General features: G+C 46.4%; 1 protein-coding gene and 1 long non-coding RNA gene across 9 annotated transcripts in view; one reads left to right on the top strand and one right to left on the bottom strand.

The window, feature by feature from the left end:
• Nucleotides 1-13,753, bottom strand: part of HELLS (helicase, lymphoid specific) — a 31,666-nt gene extending 17,913 nt beyond the window's left edge. The window contains exons 1-9 of one of the 5 annotated variants that reach the window (XM_040607602.1): nt 12,460-13,753; nt 12,018-12,200; nt 9,613-9,758; nt 6,708-6,826; nt 3,232-3,354; nt 1,732-1,791; nt 1,210-1,246; nt 1,060-1,124; nt 491-532 (exon numbers count right to left, since the gene is read on the bottom strand). In XM_040607602.1, coding sequence (XP_040463536.1) covers nt 491-532; nt 1,060-1,124; nt 1,210-1,246; nt 1,732-1,791; nt 3,232-3,354; nt 6,708-6,809 — 429 coding nt within the window. In that variant the 5' untranslated portion in view covers nt 6,810-6,826; nt 9,613-9,758; nt 12,018-12,200; nt 12,460-13,753. Of the gene's footprint in view, nt 1-490; nt 533-1,059; nt 1,125-1,209; nt 1,247-1,731; nt 1,792-3,231; nt 3,355-6,707; nt 6,827-7,078; nt 7,215-9,612; nt 10,654-12,017 lie in introns of those variants that run through there. The other 4 variants (XM_040607601.1, XM_040607604.1, XM_040607603.1 and 1 more) reach the window with 4 other exon arrangements.
• Nucleotides 7,288-18,452, top strand: LOC121094252. Of its 4 annotated transcripts, none has more exons than XR_005829791.1 (6): nt 7,288-7,591; nt 7,858-7,963; nt 11,760-11,899; nt 13,780-13,874; nt 15,400-15,572; nt 15,677-18,452. It is a non-coding gene; the product is annotated as an uncharacterized LOC121094252 (long non-coding RNA). The 4 variants fall into 4 exon arrangements; XR_005829789.1 differs by having other exon boundaries at nt 13,776-13,874; XR_005829790.1 differs by lacking the exon at nt 13,780-13,874 and having other exon boundaries at nt 7,288-7,587.
• Nucleotides 18,453-25,317: the final 6,865 nt, after the last annotated feature.

Genomic DNA, 25,317 nt, shown 5'->3' with positions numbered 1-25,317 from the left:
CTTATAATTTTCTAGCCATAAAAGCAGACCTAAAACCTTCCTCACAGCACTTTGCATTTAATGTGGCTATTTCCCTTCTGTAGGCAGATTCTAGAGAATGGTGGAAAAAAATGCCTACCGTGCATGTAGCTTTTAAACTACAGCAGAAGCAAGAGACCACACCCATTATCTCCACACTCAGATGCTTAAGAATTACTATGTCTCAGTCTCATATACCAGCACAAATATTTTCAGTAAAGTCTTATTTCCTTTATTTTTGAAACCATAGGTGTTCTATGAAGTATAAATACATTCAAATTCAGTGTTTAAAAAAAAAAAGTAAATCAGAAATTTTCACCTCTGATTTCCAAAAAGAACTAATTTAGGACTTCAATATCTAGCAGAGATGTTTATTTACAGGAAAAGTTTAAGGATATGCTATAAAGTACAAAAACCCCTCCCTCCCTTTGGGCTTAACACACTTAAACTGCAATAACACGTGCCAACGTACCTGATTTTCCACTTTACTTTTCTTTGCCACTGATAATATTTCCTGGAAACAAAGAAAAAAACCTATGCTTATGTGCTTTTCAACCTTAAAGATTACTACAATTTGTATTTAATAAGATCTTTTAATTGAAGAATCCAGACATACTTTAAAAATCTTTTCATACAGTATCATTAATCATACAAGTGACTCTAAACAAGACCACACACCAGAGGATGTACTCAAATTACAAAGGGTAACTGAAAACTCAGCTGGCAATGCAGTCTCTTCACAGCTTGCTTGCCTCCCTAAAGACTCAAAAAAAAAAAAAAAAAAAAAAAAAAAAGGCGCAAAAAACCCCTACCCCAGCATTTCAATTCTATAGGTTTGACAACACTGCTTGTTAAATAGACCTTTGCTGGAAGAAAGTCCTATGGTACAGACAGACTACTTTTGGCTGTTGGTTGATAATCCCTGACGGCAATGTTGAAGAATGTGTTGCTCTAAAATACCGATGTCTCACAGCGATTGCCTCACCAGTTAAAATTTATGCTACAAAAATCCAGACAAGTCTATTTATAGTTATGGCCTACCTCTTTGGACATAATTTCTGAAATGTTGTATGTCCCATCTTCTCTCCCTCTCTTCTTTTTTGCACCTGTAAGATATCATTTGAGTTTCTACAGTAAATCAGACATTAAAGAAACATCAGTACTGACAAGAAATAAAGCCTAACACATTACCCAATTTCTCTTCTTTACCATCAACTGGATTTTGACCCTAGAAAATAAACATAGGAAGAGGTTCATCATCATGTGCATCTGTAAGTACCAGGACACAGATACAAAGATGTAATCAGCCTGAAACCACTACCTTAGTAAAAGTGCTACGCAAAGCTTTCAATTAAGCACTTTTTAAAATATACAGTAAAAAAAATCCTGCTTATCCTTTTTATTACTTATTCAGCATTTTGGCTGAATAAACAATCCTTGCTAAAACAAAAAAAACCCATATTTTCAACCATTCAAGCCATTTTCTTTAGTATAAATTAGTCATAAACTCTCTTTAAGATGACTGTCATGGAGTACAATTTTAAGCACTTTTAAACACTCTTATTATGATTAAAATAAATATGGTATACTAGATAGAACCTGCAAGTCACATACCAGCTAATCTAACTTACTTAGTTTACCTACCTTGATCAAAATTGACATTGTAATTTGTCAGACTTTACTCAGAAAGTTGCATAAAATAGCTAGTCTTACCTTGGCAGATTTTAACATCATCTCTCTCTTTCTTTCCAACTTCTCTTTCCTTCTCTGTTCCTAAAAAACACCAAAAAACCCAAACAAAAATCCAATCACCAACCAAAACAAACAAAAACCCCATATACCTTTACCTTTCAATAACATCCACAAGAGAACTACCCATTATAGAAGTGATAACAAGCAGATTATATTGGTAAGAGTTCTGTGTACTCTAAAGACTTTGTTTTTGCAACCTTATTAAAAACCTCTATTCTGACATAGCTTAAAATGATAAAAGCAAAACTCAGACAAGAAAGCGCAACTGCTCTGAACTGCTTGTCAGTGAATACTTCAAACACTTAAATACAGTAATTTAGAAAGACTCCCAACAGAAATAGTCCTAATGGCAAACACCTTAGAGAACACATCTACTGAGGTAAGTTTTCCATGTATCCAGCTCCCCTTTAACACCTACATAATATATATGAACAATTTCTACTTTGTTCATTGCAGAACAGAAAGTAGCTTACAATGCCTTCAAGAAGGAAGTGCTTTCATGTCTTGAAGAATTTAAGATTTTTCATTCCTTCTACTATTTTCTACTTGCTGAAAGCAGAAGGACCCTGGAAAATGAGACAAAATACCTTGCTATTTACTAGACAGAGCAATACTTAGTACTGAAACATGCAAGCTATCAATGCAGCAACTACAAAGTTGAGCTCACAGCTAAACTAGGGAAGTGTTTTAGAAAGGTTTCTGCAGTTTGACAGTGTCACTTTTCCAAGAACATCGCTGCCCTGAATCTTTTCCTAAGAATCTCCCCCTCTCTCAAGTGTAAACTCTTACAAGCGTGTCCATACAGGTACAGTTAAGAAAGATAAAGCCAGATACAAACTCAGCAGCCCATGGATTAAAAATGGAAAACACATCATTTTATAGAAGCTCATTTGGCAACAGCATGGCCTCAGATCACTGTAATTTATAAATTTGTTAGAAGGAGGCCTATGTTAGCATTGTTGAAGACAAGCCTCATGCTCAGCCTTCAGTACTTAACACAGACTGCACAACTTCCCATTCGCCAATTCTTTGCATCTTCTATCTTCCCTCCAGGTTTTCTAGCTCCCTTAAATATTACGAGTAAGAAATAAAATTTATTTTCTCTTCCTAGTACTCGGGCCAACAGAAGAACTGTAAAGATATCATGTATGATATGTAAAGATATGTAAAGAAATGTAAAGATATGCCACCTTTACACTGCAACTTTAAATTAAAATTCATGCTCTTTTCAGTCTCATTTATCTATTAATTTATAGAACAAATTCTGAATATAACGTAAAGCACCACTTCACCCCCTGGCAGTAGTTTCAGTAGATTTCCATGTTATTACTGTAATCTTTCCAGCACTTTTACTTCAATTCAAACAGCTGGATGGAAAAAAAAAACAACAAACCACCACCAAAAACCAAACAGATGGCAGCCCATCTTAAGAATCCCCACTGTAGACAAGAATACACCTACCTCTAGTTGCTGCTGTTCCATTTTGGTTAGCAAGAATTTGGAATAGATGTTGCTTTTTTCAAGCAAATGTTGAAGCCTCTTATAGCGCATTTCACTTGACTCCCGGTCCCAAGAAGTGCAAGCCTGGCCAATAAAAAGAGATGTCAAGTATTTATAGATGCTTCAGAGTTAACACTTTTAATACTGTGAAGGGTTTTTCTACAGGATAAATATCATTGTCTCTCTCACACACACATACACCCCTTCCTTTCCAGTCATTATAAATCTATGATTTGTGAGCGTATGGACCTGCATGTACCTATGAAGTACTGCAAGATAAAAGTAACTGAGCATTGCATTCACTTGCATATGTAAATAGAACTCTGCAACACACACACTGCCAGTACAATAGGCACAGGGCATTCAAGGGCTCAAAGGTGTCTCAATTCAAATCTGTAGATTTAGAGCAAAATGAAATTTAAGTTTATTTACAGCCTGCAAAATTTGGGAGGAAAAAAAAACCTACCTAGCAAAATGCAGCAGTTTCCAAAGTATTAGCCAGGAATCCTCCACGTGCCATTTGCACAAAGGTTTTCATTAGGGAGAAGCTGTTCAGACAGCTACAAAACCATCATGCCTAATTTACAGAGGCCAAGTCAACACCCAATGTGAAGACGGTGGCTGCTGCTTGCTTTGGCTACAAAATCCCCACATGCTTTTGAAAGTCACTTCTGTTGGATTAGTCAAAGCCATGCACTTCAAGTTTGCAAATTACTCTTTAAAATTCAAAAAGCATTCATCCTTCCATATTCATCTAACATCCGCCTGTTAGACTGAGATATAAATTAGCATCTTCAAGAGAAAAAGGAGAAAGGTGAGATGCAGAGCTTCACAAGATTCTTATCTATGCCATTGCTTTCAGAAGAAACACTGGGGGAAGGGCACATTAAGACAGAAAGGTAAGGGAGTCTTCTGAAACTAAACAGACTAACAGGCAGGGAAAAAGTGATATTAGCTGAATCATGGGACAAACTGTGTGACACAGCAGAGGGGGAACATGTTTCCCCCAGATATCACACCTTTATTTTTCACAAGTATTAATCCATTCTTATCAAGTAGCTCTCACTGTGTTCTTTTACAAGGGCAAGACCTATCTCCACAAGTTCTCTGGGGAAAGAGGTTGCCTTCTTGTGATTCTCCGTACAGTTTTTGCTTGCTTCCGCTCTCCCCAATCCAGGTTTTATCCTTCAGATGAAAAGCACCTGAGCTCAGAAAGATCAACCCTTGATGGCAATGCCAAGAGACAATATAATCAAAACTAAACTACTTCATTCAGAAAGTTGCCATTGCTCACTTTTTACTGGAGTGAGCATGGCATCCTCCCATTAACTGGTCAGTCCGAAGGACTGCTCCCTTTGACCAGTGGGAGAACTTCATGGGAAAAAAAGAAAATTCAAAGAATACAAACAGCATTGAACTCTTATAATTTTTCCGCTTTGCCCTTTGACTCAAACCTTCAAGCCTCAAGAAAGTGGAGGGGTTTCCCTCTTTTTGACTGAAAAGGTAAAAAAAACCAAAACACTCTTTTTCATCACTACATTCTTACATATTTATGGAGTGGTATTTTGCCATCAGCCCACAGAGAGAACAAGTGACTCCTTTGCTGAACTGCTGTACAAATCACCTGGCAGGGGGTTCACCGAAGTGACAAGCATAAGAAACCCAGAAGCTTCAAGAACATCAGCTGCCCCTAGATGCCAATAAGCCTAGGTTTAACGACATAACTAATTTCCCTTGGCCTGACTGGCTCTACATTGCATAGAAAAAGTGTGACAGAAGCATGCAGGACAATCAAGTGATACCCTTACTAGAAGGTTTCTGTGTATTCTCGAGAAACAGACAAAATTAAAAAGAAAACAACCAGCCCTATTCACATTATAGCATTGTTACAGAGGTAGTTGGTTGTGAAAGAAATACACCAAGTCCTTTTCTCAATACTTCCTGTGCAATGGGATAATTTGCTCTGCAAGGGTTTCCTTCTTACCCTCCAAAAGCATTGCCTCCAAATTTTCATTTTCAAGTCTGATCAAGGAATACCTGAAAAGTTTGTATAGGCTCTGTCATGACTTACTGTTTGCAAGGAAAATGATTATGAAGCTTCTGGAATGATAAAGTATTATTTTCTAACTACAGCATCACAAAACGCTGCAGCCTGAAAACGTACTTTTATAAATCACAACTTTCCTCAGTGAAAAGAGGAATTAAAATTAGTTCCTAGGCCTTCAAAATTGTATTTTTCATGTCCTTAGAACAATGCTTAAATTTTTAAGACAGGAAAAAAACCCACTGAAAATTATTTCTCGAGTATTATGAGTAATAGCATTAGTTAAGAATACAACTCCCAAAAGAGCAAAACTGGAGTCATGCCTGAAATACAATACCTCATATAGTATTCTGCCACCTTGATAATTTTTATCAGCACACACCTAGAAGCATCATGTTTTCACGTTCTCTCCAAAAGACTGGTTAGTATCAGCCAATGCTTAATATCAACCTATGAAAACTTTCACAGCAAGAGACATGAAATGTAGTAATGATTATGTCATTTTATGTTAGTGATGTATCATTTCCTTGAGGCAATCTATATTTCCTGCAACATAAGCAAACGGAAGTACACAAACCAAACATCAGCTCTCAGTAGTATTACAGGTACATTTCTCCTGGCAGCAATGCCAACTCAAGCAGCTCCCACTCCCCGCAATTTAGGGGTGCCCACACCACTGCGTGCATGTAAGAGCAGGAGAGCAGACATGAGGAACGACTGGAATAAACCCATCCTTTTTGGCTAGGCATTTTAAGCTAAGCTGCTTCCTTGACACAGTAGCTCCACAAACTATAACTTTACCTGTTACTAAAAGAAAGGCTTAACTGTACTTATTTCTGGAACGGATAAATGGGATTTATAGAACTGTCCTGCAGAGATTATCTACTCAGGTCGTCTGTTTGGTGTTTGTTTTGGTGTTTGTTTGGTTTTTTTTAATAAATTAAGGAGGAAAACGAGGAAAAGCAGCCAGATATATGCATACAGAAACTGCAAACAAAAAAGTCTTGCCTTTAATATTTCAAATAGAAATTCAGAAGATTGTGAACTTACTAGCCTTTCTGAAATCAGCTTTACTTTAAAGGCATGATATCTTAGATTTTTAGGTTCGGAACAACAAAAGTAAAGAGGCAGTCTTCTCATTGCAAACTTAAATGCCTAACGTAAAAAACAAACAAACAAAAAAACCAAAAACCACGCCAAAAACCCAAACAGCCTCCCGTGGATGATCAAAGGCATTTGTGAATCACAGCCACCGCCTGAACTTTTAACAGCTTCTCCTCAGGCTTGTTTGTTTTGACACCAGAGGAGGTGTGCGACACGCGGCCCCGGCGCGCATACCGGCGGACGAACGGCCCCAGACAGACCCCACTGCCCGGCGGGGGCCGCCCCTCACCTTCTGCAGCATCTGCCGCTCCTTCTCCAGCCCCGCCGCCTCCAGCTGCTCCTCCTCCCTCAGCATGGCCGGTGTGATCACCGCCGCCTCCGCCTGCTCCATCTCCGCGCCCAACGCTTCTGCAGTGACCGCACGGTTACTTCTGGCACCCCACCGCCGGTCCTCGGGTCCCTCACCCCGGCCCCCACCACTCATGCCCTCACCGCTGCCCCCCAGGGCCTCACCCCGGGGCCCTCACCACCCATGCCGTCACCGCCGCCCCTCGAGACTCCTAGGCCCTCATCGCCCCCTGGGCCCTGACCACTCCCCCAGGGCCCTCACCCCCCGGCGCTGACCACCCCCGGGCCATGACCATCCCCCGGGGCCCTCACCGCCGCTGCTGGCCATGTTCCAGGCCGGCACGGCGCGCGCCGGGGCCGTTGGGCGCGAGGCGGTACAGCACGAGCAGCCCTTCCTTACTAGCTCCCGCGCTCGCGGCCTCCCCGCGCGGGGCCCGCCCGCCTCGCGAGATCAAAAACCGCGCGCTGGCCAAGCCGCGCGAGAGGCGGCGGTGCTCCCGCGAGACTTCGCGCTCCGCCCACTACCGGGCCGGCCCGGGCGCCATCTTGGCTGCTGGCAGCGCTGCTCGGCGTCCCGTTACACCGCCTGCTCCGCTGCAGCGGGCCCGGGGCTGCGTCCCTCCGCTCCAGTGAGCCCGTGCTTCGGGCCATGAGGCGGGCGGCCCGATGCCTTGAAACTGCCGGGGCCCGGCCGCCTTGCTTCCCTCAGCCGGTGGGACCGGCACCCGCCCTTGCACCCCGGCCGGGAGCGGGGCTGCTGCGAGGGCCGCCCCCCCCCCCCCCCCGCGCAAGGAGCGCTCTGAAAAACTGCTTAAAAACGCGTAGGTGCGGTGCTTAGGGACGTGGTTTAGCAGTGGACCTGGCAATGCTGGGATATGCCAGGGGAGGTTTAGGTTGGATGGGTGGCCGAGCACTAGAACAGGCTGCCTGGGGCGGGGTGCAGTCACCGGCCCTGGGGGTGGTTAAAAAACACCTGGATGTGGTGCATAGGGACATGGTTTAGTGATGGAGTTGGCAGTGCTGGAGTAAGAGTTGGATCTGATGGTCTTAAAGGCTTTTTCCCAAATGATTCTATGATTCTAAATGTTTAGTTCGACGCTTCTGATTGTGTCACGGGAGGCAGAAGAGCCCCTAAAACCCAACTGGGAGCTGTCCTTCCCTTAACTGGTGGAAAACGCTCTTTCCCAAGACATTACCGTAAGTATTCAGAACACAAACACTTCAGCTTCACCTAGATAACACAAGCTGTCAGAATACTTTGGGCTTATCGCCTCACATCCATTAAAAAAAAATGCTGTGCTGGTAATTTCTTGGAACTGACTGTCAAAGGGATCACTATTTGAAACTTGGCTCTCCACACACACTGGGACCAGAGCTCCTGGTTCTAAAAAGAGACCTGGGAAGGGAGAGAGGAGGAGCAAAGAAGCAGCAGCATAATAAACAAGTCTAGTAATAACTGAAGCGGATAGCATTCTTCTCATTCCCAAAGCCTTAGAGACTTTCTGGATGCTGTAATGTGGTTTATGTAAAAGTGATTCTGCTTTGCAAGGTGTAGTTTGGAGGTGAACTCGAGATGGTTCTGCATAGATGCGAGGGAATGTTTGCAGTGAGGAATGTTATTAACCCCCTAATAAAGTTATTGGCATTGTGGCAATTGAATGCAGCCGTTTCCAAGCTTCTGATTCACTTGCAACTATTCTCAAGTGAATTCACATTGCAGTGAATAAACAAAGGAAACCTTTATTTTCTAAGGCACCTTTCGTTCTGTGAGGCCTAAAGTGCTTTCCAGACTACACCGTTAGAGTAGATTAATGGCCTGGATGACAACTGAAATGCATCCAAGCTGGAACATGGTGGTGGCTTAAGTGGCTCCCAACACCAGTTGCAGGCAGGAAGTAGGGATGAAGATGTAACTAGAACTTCAGGAGCACGTGGGAAAATGAAATTGCAAAGATTTTGGCTGGGATATAAATGTTAACACCTCCACTACTTTTAAAAAACACCATAAGGTCAGTCCTGCCCAGAAATCGTAAGAAGCAGAATTTATCTCTTTTATCCAAAGAAAGTAAGCCTCTCGTTAAAATACATAATAGAACACAAATGTTCCATCTCACTTCTCTATCTGTACACGTAATTTTGTAATACCATTAAAGCCATTTTTAGAATTGGGAGGCAGTAAGACATACACCACCCTACCTCCAATTGTCACTTAAATCAGACAGTTTTGTCTCAGCCGTTTCCTGCTCTGCCCAACACCTCGTCTGTAAGCTGTTTGGGGTGGGAAGGGATTTGCTGGTGGTTAGCAGAGCTGTGGCTCCCTGAGGATGGCTCAACATCACAATTGCCATTTATTTTTGTAGGGCGAGACTGCTGTTGTGTAGCAACCCTTACCCTGCCTCCCAGCACCAGGGCTGCATCCACCCCGGCCCAGGACCCCCTGCTATGCCCTGCAAGAGGAGAGTGGCTCTCTTAGCTTCTAGGGGAGCATTTGTCTTTGTGCAGAGCATTTCTGCATTCAACTAGTCAAAATTTAGGGCTGGAATATTATTTTCCCTGTTTATTGTTAAAAGTCATCAGAAATAAATGACAAACTAGTAATTAATTAGCTATCTCTTTGGTGGCATTCAGCTATCCAATACCTACAAAGCTTGGTGCAGTGAAGGGCTTTGTAAAACACAACTTAAAAAAATATTCCAGGTAAATGCTACCAGATCAGTCATTTGTGGCTAGAGCCAGTTGGACACACATCATGGCCTGTCTTTAACATCCCACAGACAGAAAGACAGACACTTAGAAGGGGAATGTCCAAAAGATTCATGTCCAGTCCTGCATACAACGGCACTTACCGTGGCTTAGCACACGTGAGTAAGGTGATGTGGACAAACATCCTCCTCCAGATCCAGCTATGGCTGTGGAATGAGTAAGTGCTGCTTGTCACTGCTCCTCTCCAAATATTCTCCAGACTGAGACTTCAGTAACTGGTGCCAAAGGTCTGAGGTAACAAGGGGAGTAAGGCAGTGTTTATGTAAATTGTTGGTGGGGTAGATTCTTAGGGGCTGGGAATAGGGCTATTTTCACCAGCAAAGGGTGTTAAACTGGCAGAGCTGGTAGCACCTTCCATAAGCGTAGCAGGATCCAGAAAATGATGTGTCTGCGTGGCATCTCCACTCACTGCTTAGCCCAAGCAAAGAGGTTATAACACATAACTTCTATCCAGAAGCAATTTATTATTTTTTTTACCTCAGTAGTTGGCAACTTGTTATTGCAGTGCAGAAAGTCACTAGTCCATCACCTTTAGTTTCAAAGTCCCTCACAACACACCTGGAAGGTATAACGCAAGGTGTGGAGAAAGATGAACCCAGTGGCACAGAGAGGGCTGGGCAAAATTACAGTGCAAGAGAGCAGATAAGAGTGTAGAAAAATGCAGATTGTAAACAAAGACAGTTCTGTTCTTGGGTTGGCCAAGGGGCTGCTGCTAAGTCGCAGTAACCCTGGGCTGTCACCTTTGAGATTTACTTGTCACTGTGGTATGCAATACAAGAATGTGCATCATTTCATCGTGCTCCTTACCCGCGCAGGTTGCCCTACTAATTTACTACAAACTGTAAAAGTAGTTCCTTGTACTAATTACCCTGTCTGCTGAATGGCCAGAGAGGAAGCTGGGACTTGAAATAAGATGGTTTTCTCTAGATGAGAAAAGTGAGAGATACAGATTCAGGCTATTGTCTTTGTCTTATTCATGATATATGTACATGGCTTTCCTATTGCTGAGCAAATGAGAAAGTTTCCAAAGCACTGTGGCAGGTAGCAGTGGCATCCCTGAAGTTTGCTCGCTGATCTACAAATTTAGTTGGTTTGGGTTTTTTTCTGGGGGTTTAATTTGTTTGTTTGGTTGGTTTTGTTTTTTGCTTAAGAATCAACAACTGTTAAAACACAGCATTAGCAGCCTCGGACACCCTGGTTGCTCTTCCTGATAGTAACAACCCATACTTGCTCTGGCTAAAAGAAATACTGTAGCAGGATCCTCTTCTCTATCCACAAGAACAATCTTTAGGCAGTCAGAAATTGCAGATCGAGATCAGTGGACTGGCAAGCTTAAATCTCCTGCAACTTAAACATTCAGCTGCAAGACATGTAGGAAAAAAGCTCTGAAGGTATCTGGGGTCTGGGCAGGTGACCAGCATGCTATATATATGACAACGCTAGATGGCTGCACAGTCTCCAGGAAATTGCTGTTGCCTTGGTTTTAATTATGTAGCTTGTGTGCCTGAAATATGTAAGGCAGGATGTGTTGATCAGTGAGGCAGGAGCATGTTTGCCACCCCTTCTGTGTTAGTAAACGGTCAAGTTCTCCTCTGGCAGTCCGAGCTGCAGGGGGCCAGGGATAGCATTTGCTGGACTGAAATATCCCACCATTATTGCGAGAAAATCATGCTATGGTGCTGTGGCCTTCCTCCAGATTTGTTCTGTCTCTGTCAACAGGAGCTGAACCCCATGGTCAAGCAGCTCTTGAGACACCTGTTTCCAACCTGGCTGTTTGAGTAACCTGAAATCCCTGTATCTGCCAAGAAAAAGGTGGGGTGTGCAGAGGGAGGCAGAAACCCCTGTGGCCCTCTAGCTTTAATCAGCCACATTTGTTTGTTTACAAAGACATCTAAGTAACACCACCCACCATTCTGTACATCAACACCCCAAGGTTTTTCGAGATACAGCTCTCAGTTTTCTAGCTCCTGCTGCAGCATGCAGCCCAGACAAGACAGACCAGGATTATGGTTGTCAGGGAAGAGAAGTGATAGCATGATGTTACACTTCAGCAGGTAAGCAGTTCGTTTGGGGGCCAGGTTCCTTTCCTTAAAAAGCTGCTGCAAAAGTGATAAAAGCATCACCACATTAGTCTGACAGCTACAGTGAGCTCTCAGCCTGGCATTTGAATACACAGCTTTTATTCAGGCATTGCTTAAGGGGTCGTTTGTGGTTTTTTCACCATGATTAGGTCTGGATGTTACAGCACTTCTGCTTGTAACTGAGAACATGACATCTGCTAAGAAATGACAGTTTTATCCAGCTCATCACCTGGTTCAAATCTTTCAAGCATAAGTTCTGTCAGCAAAGTGTTTCCTGGCTTACATTCAGGTAACCGTAACAAAATCTTCTGGTCTCTCTGCCCGTAACTGTTTGGCTCTTTGCGATCATTTGTGGCTGTGCATTCAGGCAGACACTAACTTCATGCATGATGAGAAACAGCACTTACCCTGATAACCTTCTGCTTCAAAACTGCAGGCTGCTCTCACTCGATGTGAATAGGTACTAGGATCAGAGCTTATGACTTCATTTCCAGGCACCCCAGGTAGGCAAGCTGGCTCCAGACCCTGGAAGTCATCCAGCCCCATTGGACAAAGCTCCCACGGTCCCTCAACCACCTCTTTGCTTGTGGCTGCAAGAAATGAAAATGTTACGGCTGAGGCAGAGGGAAAGCACAGAAATGCTGCTGTGCTGCAGCTTGCTACCTGCCCAGCACTCCTGCCGATCTGATCTCCCCATGAAGACTGGGGGTCACAGCACGGCCGATTGCAGCCTGTGTCCCGCGGGGTGCTGGTGGTTTGCAGGCTGGGTCTAAAGGATCTGGTAAAGCTGATCACTGGGTGCAGCTCTGGACGTGCTGCACAGCAGAGGTGTGAGCTCTGAGTCCTTACCTATGTTTGAACATGCCAGCTCTCTGTTGCTCCTCACGGTCACACGTCCAACCAGGAATGATTACATTTTCGAGTGTCACATGAGACAATGACCTCTAAGTCATGCTAAAAGAAAACTCTTGTGAAATTTTTGCTGGCAGGCAAAGGGGGTACACAAACATCCATGAGCTCAATGTACCAGACATGCATGTTGAGATCTTACTACAGGCTGAGAGCACACGTTTGTACAAGCAAACCCCAGAGCTGGCATGCAAGAGAGGTCCAAGAACCACGGTGTTCCCAAAACTCTGTGCATGGGTAGTAAATTGGCTCCTTCTTTTGTGGCTTGTGATTGCTGTGATTCAGCCGCATCGCCTGACAGTTGGTTTGCATGAGATGATCGTCTTGTCTTTTTGTAACACTGGGCTAGCTACAAGCTTTATCACCCAGTAAATGTTCTTTACCCATTTAATTGTCATTACAAATATTAGGAAATGCTCTGTCATTAGCCAGACCCCGGTTTAACCCCAGCAGTAAGGAGGGCCAGATTCCCATGCATATCACCTTCTTCGAGGCCTCTTGAACCACAGCCATGGTGGAAAGGGACCTGTCTGTGCCATTAAAAACCTTTTCTCAGGGCTTAGTCAACACCTTTACTAGGCTTACATTGTCTTCAGGGGAATCTACTTTGCACATGGTTTGCCTGCAACTGCACTTACAAATGTGATTTGTTTATGTTTTGTCATACAGGACCCAAAATTCACTTGGTTCACAGCATGCAGACAGTAAAGGGAAGCTGCTATCTCTTTTGATATCCCATTCCTTCCAATTCCTCCATACTCAGTTTTTGAAGACTGAGGTCTTCCACACTGCAAGAGCATATTGATCTCTGGCAACAGGCAGCCATAGTCATAGACCCAGAGTCTCCAGCTGCGTGTGCCAGAGCTCTGGGATCAGGCAGCCACAAACAGCTCCCTGCAACCGGGGTAGGGTGGAGAGCCCATCCCATAATACATGCCTTCAGCATATCTGCTGAGAAGCGAAACTCCCTTCCCTCACACTCACCGCAGCACAAAGGTATTTTGAATCCTACAAAAGGCATGCCAAAAATCAAATTTCTTTCCAGCAGTAAAGAGAGTGAGGAATGCGTGTAGCTGGTCTGTTGGGCTTGAAGGGGGAGATGATGATTAATCACTAGCGAGGGAGGATGACTGTAGATGGCAAGTCAGCATCTCTGAGTATTTTGTTTTCCCTCCCCTCATCCCTTTCTCCTTTTAAAATGAATTTTAAGAGAGTATTTACATGCTTATCTGCATGCTTTGGCATCTTGTCTGAAGTCAGCAGGTCCCATCCTTTCTGCCAGCATTCAGAAAATGCTGGTCATGAAGACGAAGCCTTCCTTGAAGACCAACTGAGGGGCTCAGGAGTAGCTGTAGGTGAGGTCTTGGAGAGGGGCTGAGATGGCCAGTAAAACATCCAGGAGTAACTGGGGGGAATACCAGCCTCAGTGAACCCACTGAGTATTTTGCTGTGTCAGCACATATCCTCTCCTTGCCAAATTTCTATCGAAATTCCCAGGGTTTCTTTCAAAATATTCTGCACCTCAAGAGTCTACTCTTCATATTGAAAGCTTCTGCTGTGATCAAGTCAGACTGCACAGCCCAAGAATGAATGACTCAACCTAAGGGATGGGCAGAAGACAAGCCATGATAAATGGTAGCCTAGTGATGCTCTTCTTTTTTAGCCCCCAAGTCACAGAAAGCCTTATGGCACGTGGAAACAACACCCGTTAAGCTACAGGACCTGTGCTGGTAGAGATATTATACTGGGCCTTGAATGTAAAGCTGGAGTGTTCATGCAACTACAGTCATTAAGGGTCACATAGTATTCACTGAGTAATAGAGATGTTGATATTTGCACCCAGATGAAATGCTCTCAGATCAGTTCCTGCCCTATGCTTTCAGCTGGGTACGCTGTTTGCATTTCGTCTCAAACTCTGGACTGGGAGTGAGACATTTCCTTTAATGCTGTTATGCTGAGACCAAAGTCTACCTCGTTTATAAAGTATCCCAGACTCAGGGAATGGGAAGCACTATAAACCCACAAAAGTGCATCCTTTCCCTCTGTCTTTTAGGCAAGAGGAGAGGCAAAACCCAACAAGCTTCTCTCAGAAGATTTTACACTGTGGTCTTGATCCTGAAAAGACAGAAATCCTAACAAAGCCAGTGGTTTTCATCCAAAGAAAGGTTTTTAGGTGGTTTTGATAAAAAGTGTATCCACAGCTGTGCCTCTGGTATGTACCCGCTCTTTAATCTTAGTGCTGGGTACAGAAGCAGAGCTGCTACTTGGACCTATAGATGAATCTAATTGATACAGACCTCGTGGAAGGGAGTGGTGCTAGGTAAGAGATGGTCCACTACAGATCCAGTGAGCTCACCCTCTGTGGGGCAAGCCTGTAGCATCCCTGGGTGCTGTGCAAGGTAACACAGGTACCTGTGTTACTGCAGGGTGAGCACTGACCTTGGTCTTTTCCTGAAACACTAAATATCGGCCCTAGGACCTAAGCAGGAATCAGCAGGAGTTGTGAACAGTTGGGATGCTACCGTGCAAGAGGTCATTAGAGCATGCACGGAAACAACCCAGGATCAGTAAATCTGGCTTGCAGCAAAAAGCCAAAGAAACCTGAGCGTTGTGGACTGACATAATTAGGTGCCAGACAGGAGGGCTCAGGACATATTGTACAGACTATTTGTAAAGACACGTTCCTGGCATTCTGAACCCATAAATAATGTTTGTGAAAAGGTATTAGGTGCCTTCCCCAGGGGCTGCCAGAGAAAAGAAATAAGCAGACCAGAAGGAGCTCAGGCACATTCCAGTTTGGGGAGGAGAAAGAGGCTGCAGAGACATCTTTAGCAGACCTATTATGATACCTTTATGATATGTTTGCCTTTTCTTACCCAGAGGGCAGGGTGGGGGAAATATGATTCCTCTCTCTGACAGCGGTGGGGATCGAATGCTGTATGTGTATGGACAGCAGTCCCATCTCTTGGAGCCACTCCTGCAAAGGTGTCCTGACCCAGACTGACAGCAGCCGGAGGGGTCTGGCAGCTGCCCACAGCCCAGGGCAGTGGCAGGTATATGAACCGATCACATCAGGATCGGGAGAAAGCGGGAGGAATGAGGAAAGTGTTTGGATGCATGCAAACAAATCTTTTCTTGCTCCTTTCTTACTTACAAGGTTGATCCAGGGGAAAGCATCACCTCTTCAACCCAAACGACGCAGCACCACGAGGGAGCATCGCAGCCCACCGATGTCCTTCCTGGCTGTGGTCCTGCAGGGGCCTTGAAGCACTTGTAGTTAAAAGAAATTGATTGCAATGATAAAAGAGAGTTATCTTTGCTTTATCATCATATGCTCAGGAAAGTCCCACAAAAACTTCGCAAATTCCCCTGCTGCTTCCCCAAATGCCTGTGCCTCAGGCCCAAACTCAGCTACCCCTTTAATCCTGTGCAGGAGATCCAAGATCAAAGTTGGTGGGACTTCGTTTCATCACAGCTATTCCCTGCACCATCCCTGGAATTCAGACAGCTGCTGGTTTTCATTCCTCAGACATGGGATAGCGAGATCTGACACTCCAGCGTTCACCCCTAGCTTTGGCACGAGTTATGGAGTCTGGCTCCCGAGATCTCCCCCGGCCCATGGCAGATGGCTCACCTTCATGGCGGTACCCTGTGGGGGATAAATTGTTCACTGGTGTTTGCCCCACGGGTACCAATGTTTCAGTGGCAAAGGGAGCAATCCCTGTGCAATCTGGGGTGTTCTGAGATGGAAGGTGATCTATAACTATCCATTATATTATCCCCCCAGGAGAGGGGGAAGAGAATTGAAAACATCAAACATTTACTGGAAAAAACAAGACCAGCCCTGTATTTAATCAAAACATTTTGTTTTGTTCCATTTGTAATTATTTCCATCCAATGGACAAATATTTTAGCAATGAAAACAACAGTTCTCTTCCATGGACAAACAAAATAAGAAGTCATGTCAGTTCCCGTACAATACCACAGCGAAGGTGACATATTTTTAATGCTGTGTTGAAATTCTCTTTACTTGTGTTCCAGTAATACTGAAAGCATCAATTTAGGTTTAACGATGTATTGTGTTCAGTGCTGGAGGGTTTTGTTAGGGTAGTGGTGGGAAAATCAAAGATTTGCAGGGAAAAAAGCTGAAGCGACACTTCATTTCCCCTGAAACCCCTGAGAACGTGGACACGAGCATTGACTGCCTGTGAGACTGGCCGAGGCAGAGGTTCCTGGCAGATGAAGACCAACCTGAGAGCCCAGGAGTTATTGCCCTTGCCAGCTATGCTGGTACCTTCCATTTTTTTATTGCAAACTCTTAAGTTTCACCTGCCAGGAACAGGTAAAGAAGGGGAAAACATAAATAAAAAACCCTATCCCCATTCCTGTACAGGACTTGCTCGTACACTCCAATGACTGTCACAAAATCGAATCAATGAACTGCAGGTGGCTTAATTTTAGTTTATTAAGACCTCATGCCAGCCAAAGGCTCTCTATATGTTTGCCTTAATTATCGTGTGTCCCTAAAGAGGGTCCCAGTTTATGCAGATTCCCTACAGTGCCTGCCTCCCTGCCCTGTGCCTCAGGTACCTGAACTTTGTGTTCCACACAGACAAGTGGAAATAACCACAGAGACTTCCTCGGCAGGACACACTGTGATCTGCTGGTGGAACACCAGCAGAAACACATGACCACTTCCATGTGCTGGAATATTTTCTCCCAGAGCTCTCAGACAGTCACCAGCAATCACAGTTGCATTTTCCTGCCTTTCCTCTTCAATACCAGCTGACTTCAGAGCCCAAGCGAAAAAAGGTGAAAAGGGAGGTGTAATTCGTGGACATCACTACTTGCTTTTAAGTGGTTTTTCACCCAAGAACATCAGCCGTGTTTCTGCTCCATCTCACTGTAAATCCTGCTCCCTGGTACTATCTCTGTACCTCGCCCATCCAGCTCAACAGGTATATGCTCATGCCCTCTAGCAACAGATACTTTGTGGAGGAGCCAGCATCTGCCAAGCATAGTTTAATACTAATTAATGCAGGCTCCTCGCCGTTTTCTTTTCCAACTCAAAATAACGGCGCACCAATCACACATCTTTTTCACCAGCACATCATCTGGCTGCAAGACCAGAATACCCCACTGAGATGCAGCTGCGTGGCCCTTTGCTGCAGCACCCACAGAACCCGGCCGGCCACCTCTCGGGCAGCTCTGACCTTTGGAGACCCACCTGACACTGGCTTAAAACCCCCTTGTTGTGGCGTTTTGCAGCAGACAGCATGGCTACTGTGCGTGGTGGTGGGAAAGCAGCATCTGGCTTGGGGAAGAGGAGGATGGTTCTCAAGAGGCAGAGGTTGCCCAAGAGGTGCCCAGTCAATATAGGGAGAGGCACCCAGGAAGCAATGCTGGAAAGATCAGGAGGCTGGTCTGCTGGCTCGCTGGTGGATGGAGTGAGAGCAGGGACTTGACGCTGTCCCTCGCTAGGGGCCAGCACCCTGGTAGCCAGGGAGGGAAGGCTGCTCCATTTTTGTGAGGGGAAAACAGGGTGGCCACAGCACGCTCAGTAGGTCAGGTCCTCACCAAAATACCAGGACGAAATCACGACTTTTATCTGAGATATTTAGACCTGCTGGTACCAAACTTCACATTACTCATTGAAAGCTCCACCTCGTCCTCCCTTTGGGTACTGCTGACATTGTGAAATCTTTTGCTGACCACAGTTTTTTCCACATAGTATTTCTATGCCAGCAGAGATGTCTGCACTGCTCTGGGAGGCCAGGAAATCTGCAGAGCACCATCCTGCCAATGCTTTCTGCTAAACATCGGATGGCTGGCAAGAAACTCAGAGTTAAAACTGATCAATGATCCAAAAAGTTTAGAGTCTATGCCAAAGAATCCCCTAAAAAAAATAAATAAAAATCACAGTTGGATGCTAACTAGATCTGTCTAGCCTGCCTAGCTTTGTCTGCCTTGTATCCCCCTGTCTTCCCCCACCCACGGCTTTAAAGATTGCCTCTGTTTCTGCTAGCGCTTTCTCAAAGTGTTTGTGAGCTGCCCAATCCAAATCTGCATTAAATCTCCGTAAAGGGCCAGGTGTTCAGATACCAGGCTTGGGTTACGTCCGTGCCTCAAAACTGCCAGGTCACTAGCTCGCATGTGTGGAGCTAGCAAGTGGGCTATGGACTCACTTGTACGTTTGCATCACGATGGATTTTCTCTAATTGTCTTTTTTTCTGAATTCTAATGGTTGTGAGCCATTGCAGGCACAAATTTATATAGCCAGAAAAGTTAAATACAAATATATAAACCTCTTGGCCACCATGAGAGACTAGCATATGAAAAGAGAGGCCAGGGAGGTTCAGAGTTAAGGGGTATTTCTACTTCAAGTGGACAAACACGTAACGCTACCTGCAAGGCTTGCTGATAAGAATGTGCAGACGCTTGGGTTGGTGCTGGAGCCAGAAACGTTACACCAGGTCTGAGGGGAGAGGCGGTGTGACTGCAGCTTCCAGGGGGCTGGCAGTGCAACAGTTTGCCATCCCCTGAGCTTTTTTCTGTGTTGTGGAATTACACAAAAAGCAAGAACTCTCCCTTAAAAAAAACCCAACCCAACAACCAAACTCTGAGGTACGATCCATCAAATCCGTTGGACTTGATGATCTATTCCAACTAAATGATTCTATGATCCTACGGACCTGTACTGTCTTCACAGGATCGTCCACAGCAACTTAGGGATTCCCACTGGCTTTCACCTTTGCTTGGACCAAGTCTTCTCCAAACACCAGGACAATGACAACAAAGGTTCACTCTTTATGAGGTTGCTGGTGGCCAGGATGAGCGGCTGCTGGCAGCCAGGATGAGCGGCTGCTGGCAGCATGCTGTCCCCTGTACCTGCTGCCAGGGATGGCTGAAGGGACACTGCTCAGGGCATCTGCTTCATCCATGGGGGGAACAGGGACTCCCTCCATACTGCAGTCCCCTGGTGTTTCAGCTGAGGGACCCAAACCTGCCTCCAGTATGGGGAAATTGGGAGACAGTGGAAAGGAGTACTCCTGTCATTGTCCCCCCCTGCCCCCCCACCCCCCCATCCCCTTGTTTTCCCTGCTTGTCCCTTCCCCTTCACTCACCAAATCCTCCCCTGGCCTTATCACATTCCCTCCATTCCTCCCATCGACCTCTGAGCTTGCTTCTGAGACGCGGAGCCGCTGCTGCACGCCACCGGCTTCCAGGTCCCCTTGCTCAGACCTGGGCGCTGGGCTCCCGGCTGCTGCAATGGTGGGGTGGGGAACCCCTGGCTCCCACTCATCATCTTCTCCCACAGCTCTGAAAAAAAACTATAAAAAATATATATATACTCTCTCTCCACCTCTGCCATGCACAGCACCCCCTAACCCCCCTCCTTCCTGATGCTATCTACTTGTCATAACTGAGTTTCCATAAACTCTCTTCCATTTATTCCTCACTGAAGCACCCTTATCTTATCTCACAAACCTGACTTGACATCAGGCAGTTTGGTGTTTATATGAAAAAAGGGTTTGGCTTTTAAAACAGTTCAGCAGCCACAAACAGAGCTAGGTCCTCACAACAGCTTAGCCTGTATTTTTGGACACTGAAATGAGCAGCCAGCTCTTCCCGGCGGACTCTCTGTAATGGCATGCTTTGTAAACATGACTTTAAATATCCCTGGAACGGTTCAGATGTGGAGCCTTTGCTGGGAAACTGGGCAGTAGGCAGTGGCTCCCTGGCAGCCAGGCTCACCTGCAGCCTGCCTGCAGCCCCCCGCAGCCCCCTGCCGCCCCACCGGCACGGTTTAGGGCACAAGAGCCAGTCTGGCCTCCACTGCCTGCCCATTTTGACAGACTGGAACCTGCCTGATTCAGTTTGCAAACTTGGGACAATATTTTATTGTGTCTTTGCCTGTTCTTGCACATTAAAACTGACTCAGAAGCAAGCAAATTGTGCTGTGGGACAGTAAATCACTGAGATTCAAAGCTGGGTCACCTGGAGGTCAATATTCACTCTTACTCTCTTTTTTTTGTTGTTAAGAACACTGCCAGAAACTCTGTGGAAGGCACCAAGGAAAGCTCTCCTTGCACAAACCCACTGCAAATACATAAGCCCGTGGTATTTACCTGTCCTGGGAATGTGTGTGTCAGTTCAGTCATAGGGGCTGTCAATGTCAGGTTGTTGTGCAGTGACTGTCTTGGTGTACAACAGCCTGGTGACATCTGTCCTCCATCCTGTGAGTCACGGAGCACCGCAGTCATGAAGCGATGCATCACAAGCCTCTGTTATTTCAGGATACGGAAATATCTCCGAAGCGCTGCATATAGACTACGAATTAGAGATAAGCCAGCCTGAAAACTTCAGTGCGAATGGCAGTCTTAAATTAGTAAGCACAGGGAAGTCTGCAGTAACACAGCCGACCGCCTCTGTTCATCCCACGCTAAACAAGCGTGCAAAGAGAAGCAGAGTTTTATAGACAAAAGCACAACTAGCACTTCTAAGGTGAAAGTCACAAAGCTCGTGGTCCCTCAAAGTCCTTGGTAGTGTTTGATTTTCTTCAGTGGGTTTAGATCAGACTTGAACAGAGGGGATACGTATATATCACTGGCATTTCCCATCTAGACCCAGAAGAGCCCTGCTTTGGGATTAGTTTGGAGGGGGGAAAGCATCCCTGATGAGCTTGCTTTTGTTACTCTGGATGGCCAGAGTCACTTATTGCTTGTAGAAACACAGGGTTTAATACAGACACACAGCTTTAATGCCCAGGCAGCTTTACAAAGGAGAATGGTTGTACCTCCTTTGATCAGGCAGAGACATGAAAAGCCCAGAGCACAGAACCAGCGTGCTGAGGAGGCAGCACCCCTCAACGCTGGGCTCAGGTCTGAGCTCCTGCGCCCTTTCCTGCACCAGGCGCCCGAACTGGGGCCGCTGCAGCTCACACCTGCTGCTGCACACAGCCGTGCAGGTCCCAGCCACGTCACCCGCCTCAGTTCACAAACAGATATCCTCCGGGATGTCCAGAGGAAATACACACCCAAGAACTGCATATCAGAGTTGTACACAAATGAAAGAGCATTGGTTTGGCTTCAGCAAGAGGGTTTTTAAATAGCAGGTTTGCAGAAACAGATGCTATTTGTTAAGTATGTCCTGGGGTTATCCAGCCAGGTCCTTGGCTACTGAACTCTGCCTGCTTATCAAGGACAGTGGATTTCAACATTTTTCAGCCTGGTAAGCCCCTGTATACTTTTCCAGTGGAGGTTAGGTCTCATGCAATGCATTTAAACACACTTACGGTCAGCCCTTTCCTGCTGCTTCCCCCGAATACCAGAGCAGCCAGATCCACAGGAACGGCAGCCACTGCTCCAGGCTAATTTTACGATGTCTTCTTTAGGGAGAGCTCACGTGGCCACTCTCCACTCTCGGTGCTCCTGTCACATCCAGGGACAAAGCAGCTCCATCGTTTCACTGGACGGGGCAAATCACCTCATACCTGAGCCCAGGCTCACGTACTGCATGTCAACAGTCCCTGGTTCCCAGTTTCTTTTTGGAGGAGGTGTACAACAATGTATCCCCCCCTCCAAGTGGGAAACAGTAATTTCTGTAATCAAACTGTGAAAGCAAAATTACGAGTACAATTAAGGTGAAATATAGCTCTATTGAAGCTGGTGGGAGTTTTATTATTAACTAAAGTTTCACCTTTGTGTTTCAGGTGGATAGCTATCCTGTTCAAGCAAAGAAGCCATTATTTAATCAAAATGACATTTATAATGCAATGCCACTATCATATTTAAACTTTCAGAAAGTGTTTACTTTAATCAGTTCTAATTAAATTGCTACACAAGAAAAATACTTAGTTCTACTGATGAGTTCACATATATTCAGGGGAAAGCAATGCAAATTGCCCAGGATCTCATTAATTCCCATTTGTACTGCTTTAAACTCTGGTGATGTATTTAGCAAATCACACCTAACTCTTCTCTTGCACTCCACTGAAACAGATTGCTCTAAGCTGAGAGTGAACATTTCCAAACTAAAGCAATTGCAGCACTTGCAACAATGCAGCGTTTGCAACAAGGTAAACGGGGCAGAGATTGCCAAAGCCTCAGCCCTGTTAATGGCAAGGTTTAAACAGCATTGTCACAGCCACTGGGATTCTCCAGGGGTAGAAAGCAAAGAAACAGTCTGAGGGATGCTCTGGATACTCTGGCTCCCCAGCAGTGGCCCATGCAGGGACAAAGCTTGGCCCAGCTCTGGGGGATGCTGTGAGCTGGAGGGATGTCAGGGCCCAGGCTCGCTGCCAGGCACAGGCTCACAGCCCCCAGAAGCCAGGCAGCAGGCACAGCTCCTCAAGCAAACACCTTCACACCTCTTCTGCTCCTGGGGCTGCAATGCCCTAAACCTCCCCATCGGTCTGTCCTGGTGTTACCTGCAAGGCAGTGAGAGGAAGACAGGGCTGGCACCAAGGTGGCTCCTGCGACAGCAGGGCTCTGCTGCATGCTGCTTGACCATGGCTTGGCATGGAGCAGGGGGATGCCAGTAGGAGACCTGGGATGGGAGAGTGCCCAGTGCTCCTCACAGTAACCCCACGGCACCTACCAGGGCTGTCCCACAGAGAGACTGAGCCAAAGGCTGTTGCCCTCCATCACGAAGGTAAATTAAAGAATCACAGAAATAAAGGCAGCGCTGCACAAGTGGACTCTGCCCAACGGCCTCCGGCACAGCCCAGACACATGGTGCCCCTGGCCGTGACCTGCCTTTTGTTGGGGCCACTGAAGCAACCCTCTGGCACCCCAGGACACCAAGGTCCCAGCAGAAAAACAAGGTGCCTCTCTCCCTGACCCAGCTCAGCCTCCACCCTTGCTTCCTTCCTTCCCGAGGGGTTGCTGCTGCTCCATGAGCACCTCTGCTGCTTTTCCTGGCCCTCACCAGCTCCCCGCCATCACTCCCCTCTGCTCCTCCACTTGCACCCGGCTGCCCCACTGGTATATGGCTCCCATCCTATCCCATCCCATCCCATCCTGTCCCGTGCCATCCCAAGCCAGGCACCCTTCTCTCCTGGCTGAGCCCCAGCACCCACTGACTCAGACACCCAACCGAGAACCGCTGGCAGAGAGGGGTGCTGGTATGCTGCAGGAGGAAAAGCGGATGGGGACGCCTCTGTGCCCGCATGCCACCAGCCAGCCTGCAGCATCACAGGAGGAAAACAGAAAGCCTGCGTTGTGGCATAACCCAGAAAGCAGCCAGCATGGCTCAGCCTGCCTTCAGAAGGAGCTGACGACGTCCCCTTGGCTGGAAAAGGTGTGAACCCCCAGGGCAGGTAATCCACAGGAAAGCGAGGGGGTCTGTGCTGGCTGTGGAGAGTTAGAGAGGCAGCAACCTGAGTTTAAGCATGTGTTGCAGCAGCTTTTGAAGTCAAAGGTCCCTTCAGCCCACAGGTGATGTGCCTGGCAAGCCACCAGCCCTGGCTGCCTGGGGCACAGCGCTGGGCAGCATCTTCCCACCTGGCTCACCAGCAGGGAGGAGTGGGGACCACATACCTGCTCCGGGATCCAAAACTCACCTGGCATTTGAGCCTTCTCTGCTCTGGAAAGGCTGCTGGACACACCAGCAAGCAGAATTGAGGCAGTAGGTGCTGAGCTGGGCAGCAGCTTTCTCCCCTACTCTGTGGTTGGGGCATTGCTCGGGGCAGCGGTGCCCATGCAAGGGGTGGAAAAGATGCAGGGGGCTTTGCTCGCACAGGCAGGCTTTGCTTGTTTTGAGTATTTAGCACATTTATCAGATTCCCTGAGGAAAGAGCAAAATCTGCAGTGTCTGTAGACTAAGACAAGCGTCTGGAGCAAAACACAAGATTTGCAGGGGTTAAGACGTTACTGCTAAGACTCGAGAGCTGCTTGCTACCGCAGCAAGCTATTTTTTGCACTGTAAGAGCATTGCAGGAAAAAACTTCCCCTCTTGTGACTCCAAACCTTCACCTGGACAAGCTGTACACATAAGTGCCACTGTCAAGTTAGCAGGAGAACTGTTTCACAGGAAACTGGAGTCTTCCAGAAACCTCCATTTACTATGCAATTCCTCTTTGAAGGTCTCTCTCTTTCCATTTTTTTTTTAATTCCTCCCTCTCCTCGACCCAGCGGTGTGCAGGCGTGCTGCCCAGCTCCCCAGGAGCTGCTGCCAGCTCTTGCTTCAGTAAGAGTGGTACAGCACCGCTGGCACGCCCGCTTGGGCAAAGGCAGCTCCAACCTAAGACAAAGAGCAACCCCTTAGAGTCACCCACCAGGGACAGGTCTGAGCCGACCCTGGTGGCTGCGGCCCAGATCATCCCCTCCCTGGCCTTTCTCTGCTGATGGGGAGCCCCCCCGTAGCATGCCGTTACATACCCCCTTTTTCCCAGGCTGTCACACAGATCCAACGTCCCTCTGCCAGCTATGCCCCAAAGCCCTGCTCATACCACAATGGAAGAAAACACATTTGAGCTGAGCAGGTGACTGTGCTGCACGGCCCCTTCTGTGCCATGCTGCAGGTGTACCAACCAAAGAAGGAGGCAGGTGAGTGAGCCCTCCGGATCCAGCCTTTGACTAAGGGGTCAGGGAACGTGATGGAAAATGAGGTCTAATATAAACATATGATGAAAGGTTGACAGCAATTTCACCGCACACTTCAGTGTCAAAACCACAGGTACAACGATACTGGGATGTGTTTTCCGTCACCACAAATACTTCACGCCAGGTGGAGGGGCCTTTTACACGCATGAGAAATCCCGTAATTTGGGGGCTGCATGACTTATAGGCGACGGGT

The sequence above is a fragment of the Falco naumanni genome, chromosome 9 (assembly GCF_017639655.2).
Source record: "Falco naumanni isolate bFalNau1 chromosome 9, bFalNau1.pat, whole genome shotgun sequence".
Classification (NCBI taxonomy): Eukaryota; Metazoa; Chordata; class Aves; order Falconiformes; family Falconidae; genus Falco; species Falco naumanni.
This window is presented reverse-complemented; position numbering and strand designations above follow the sequence as displayed.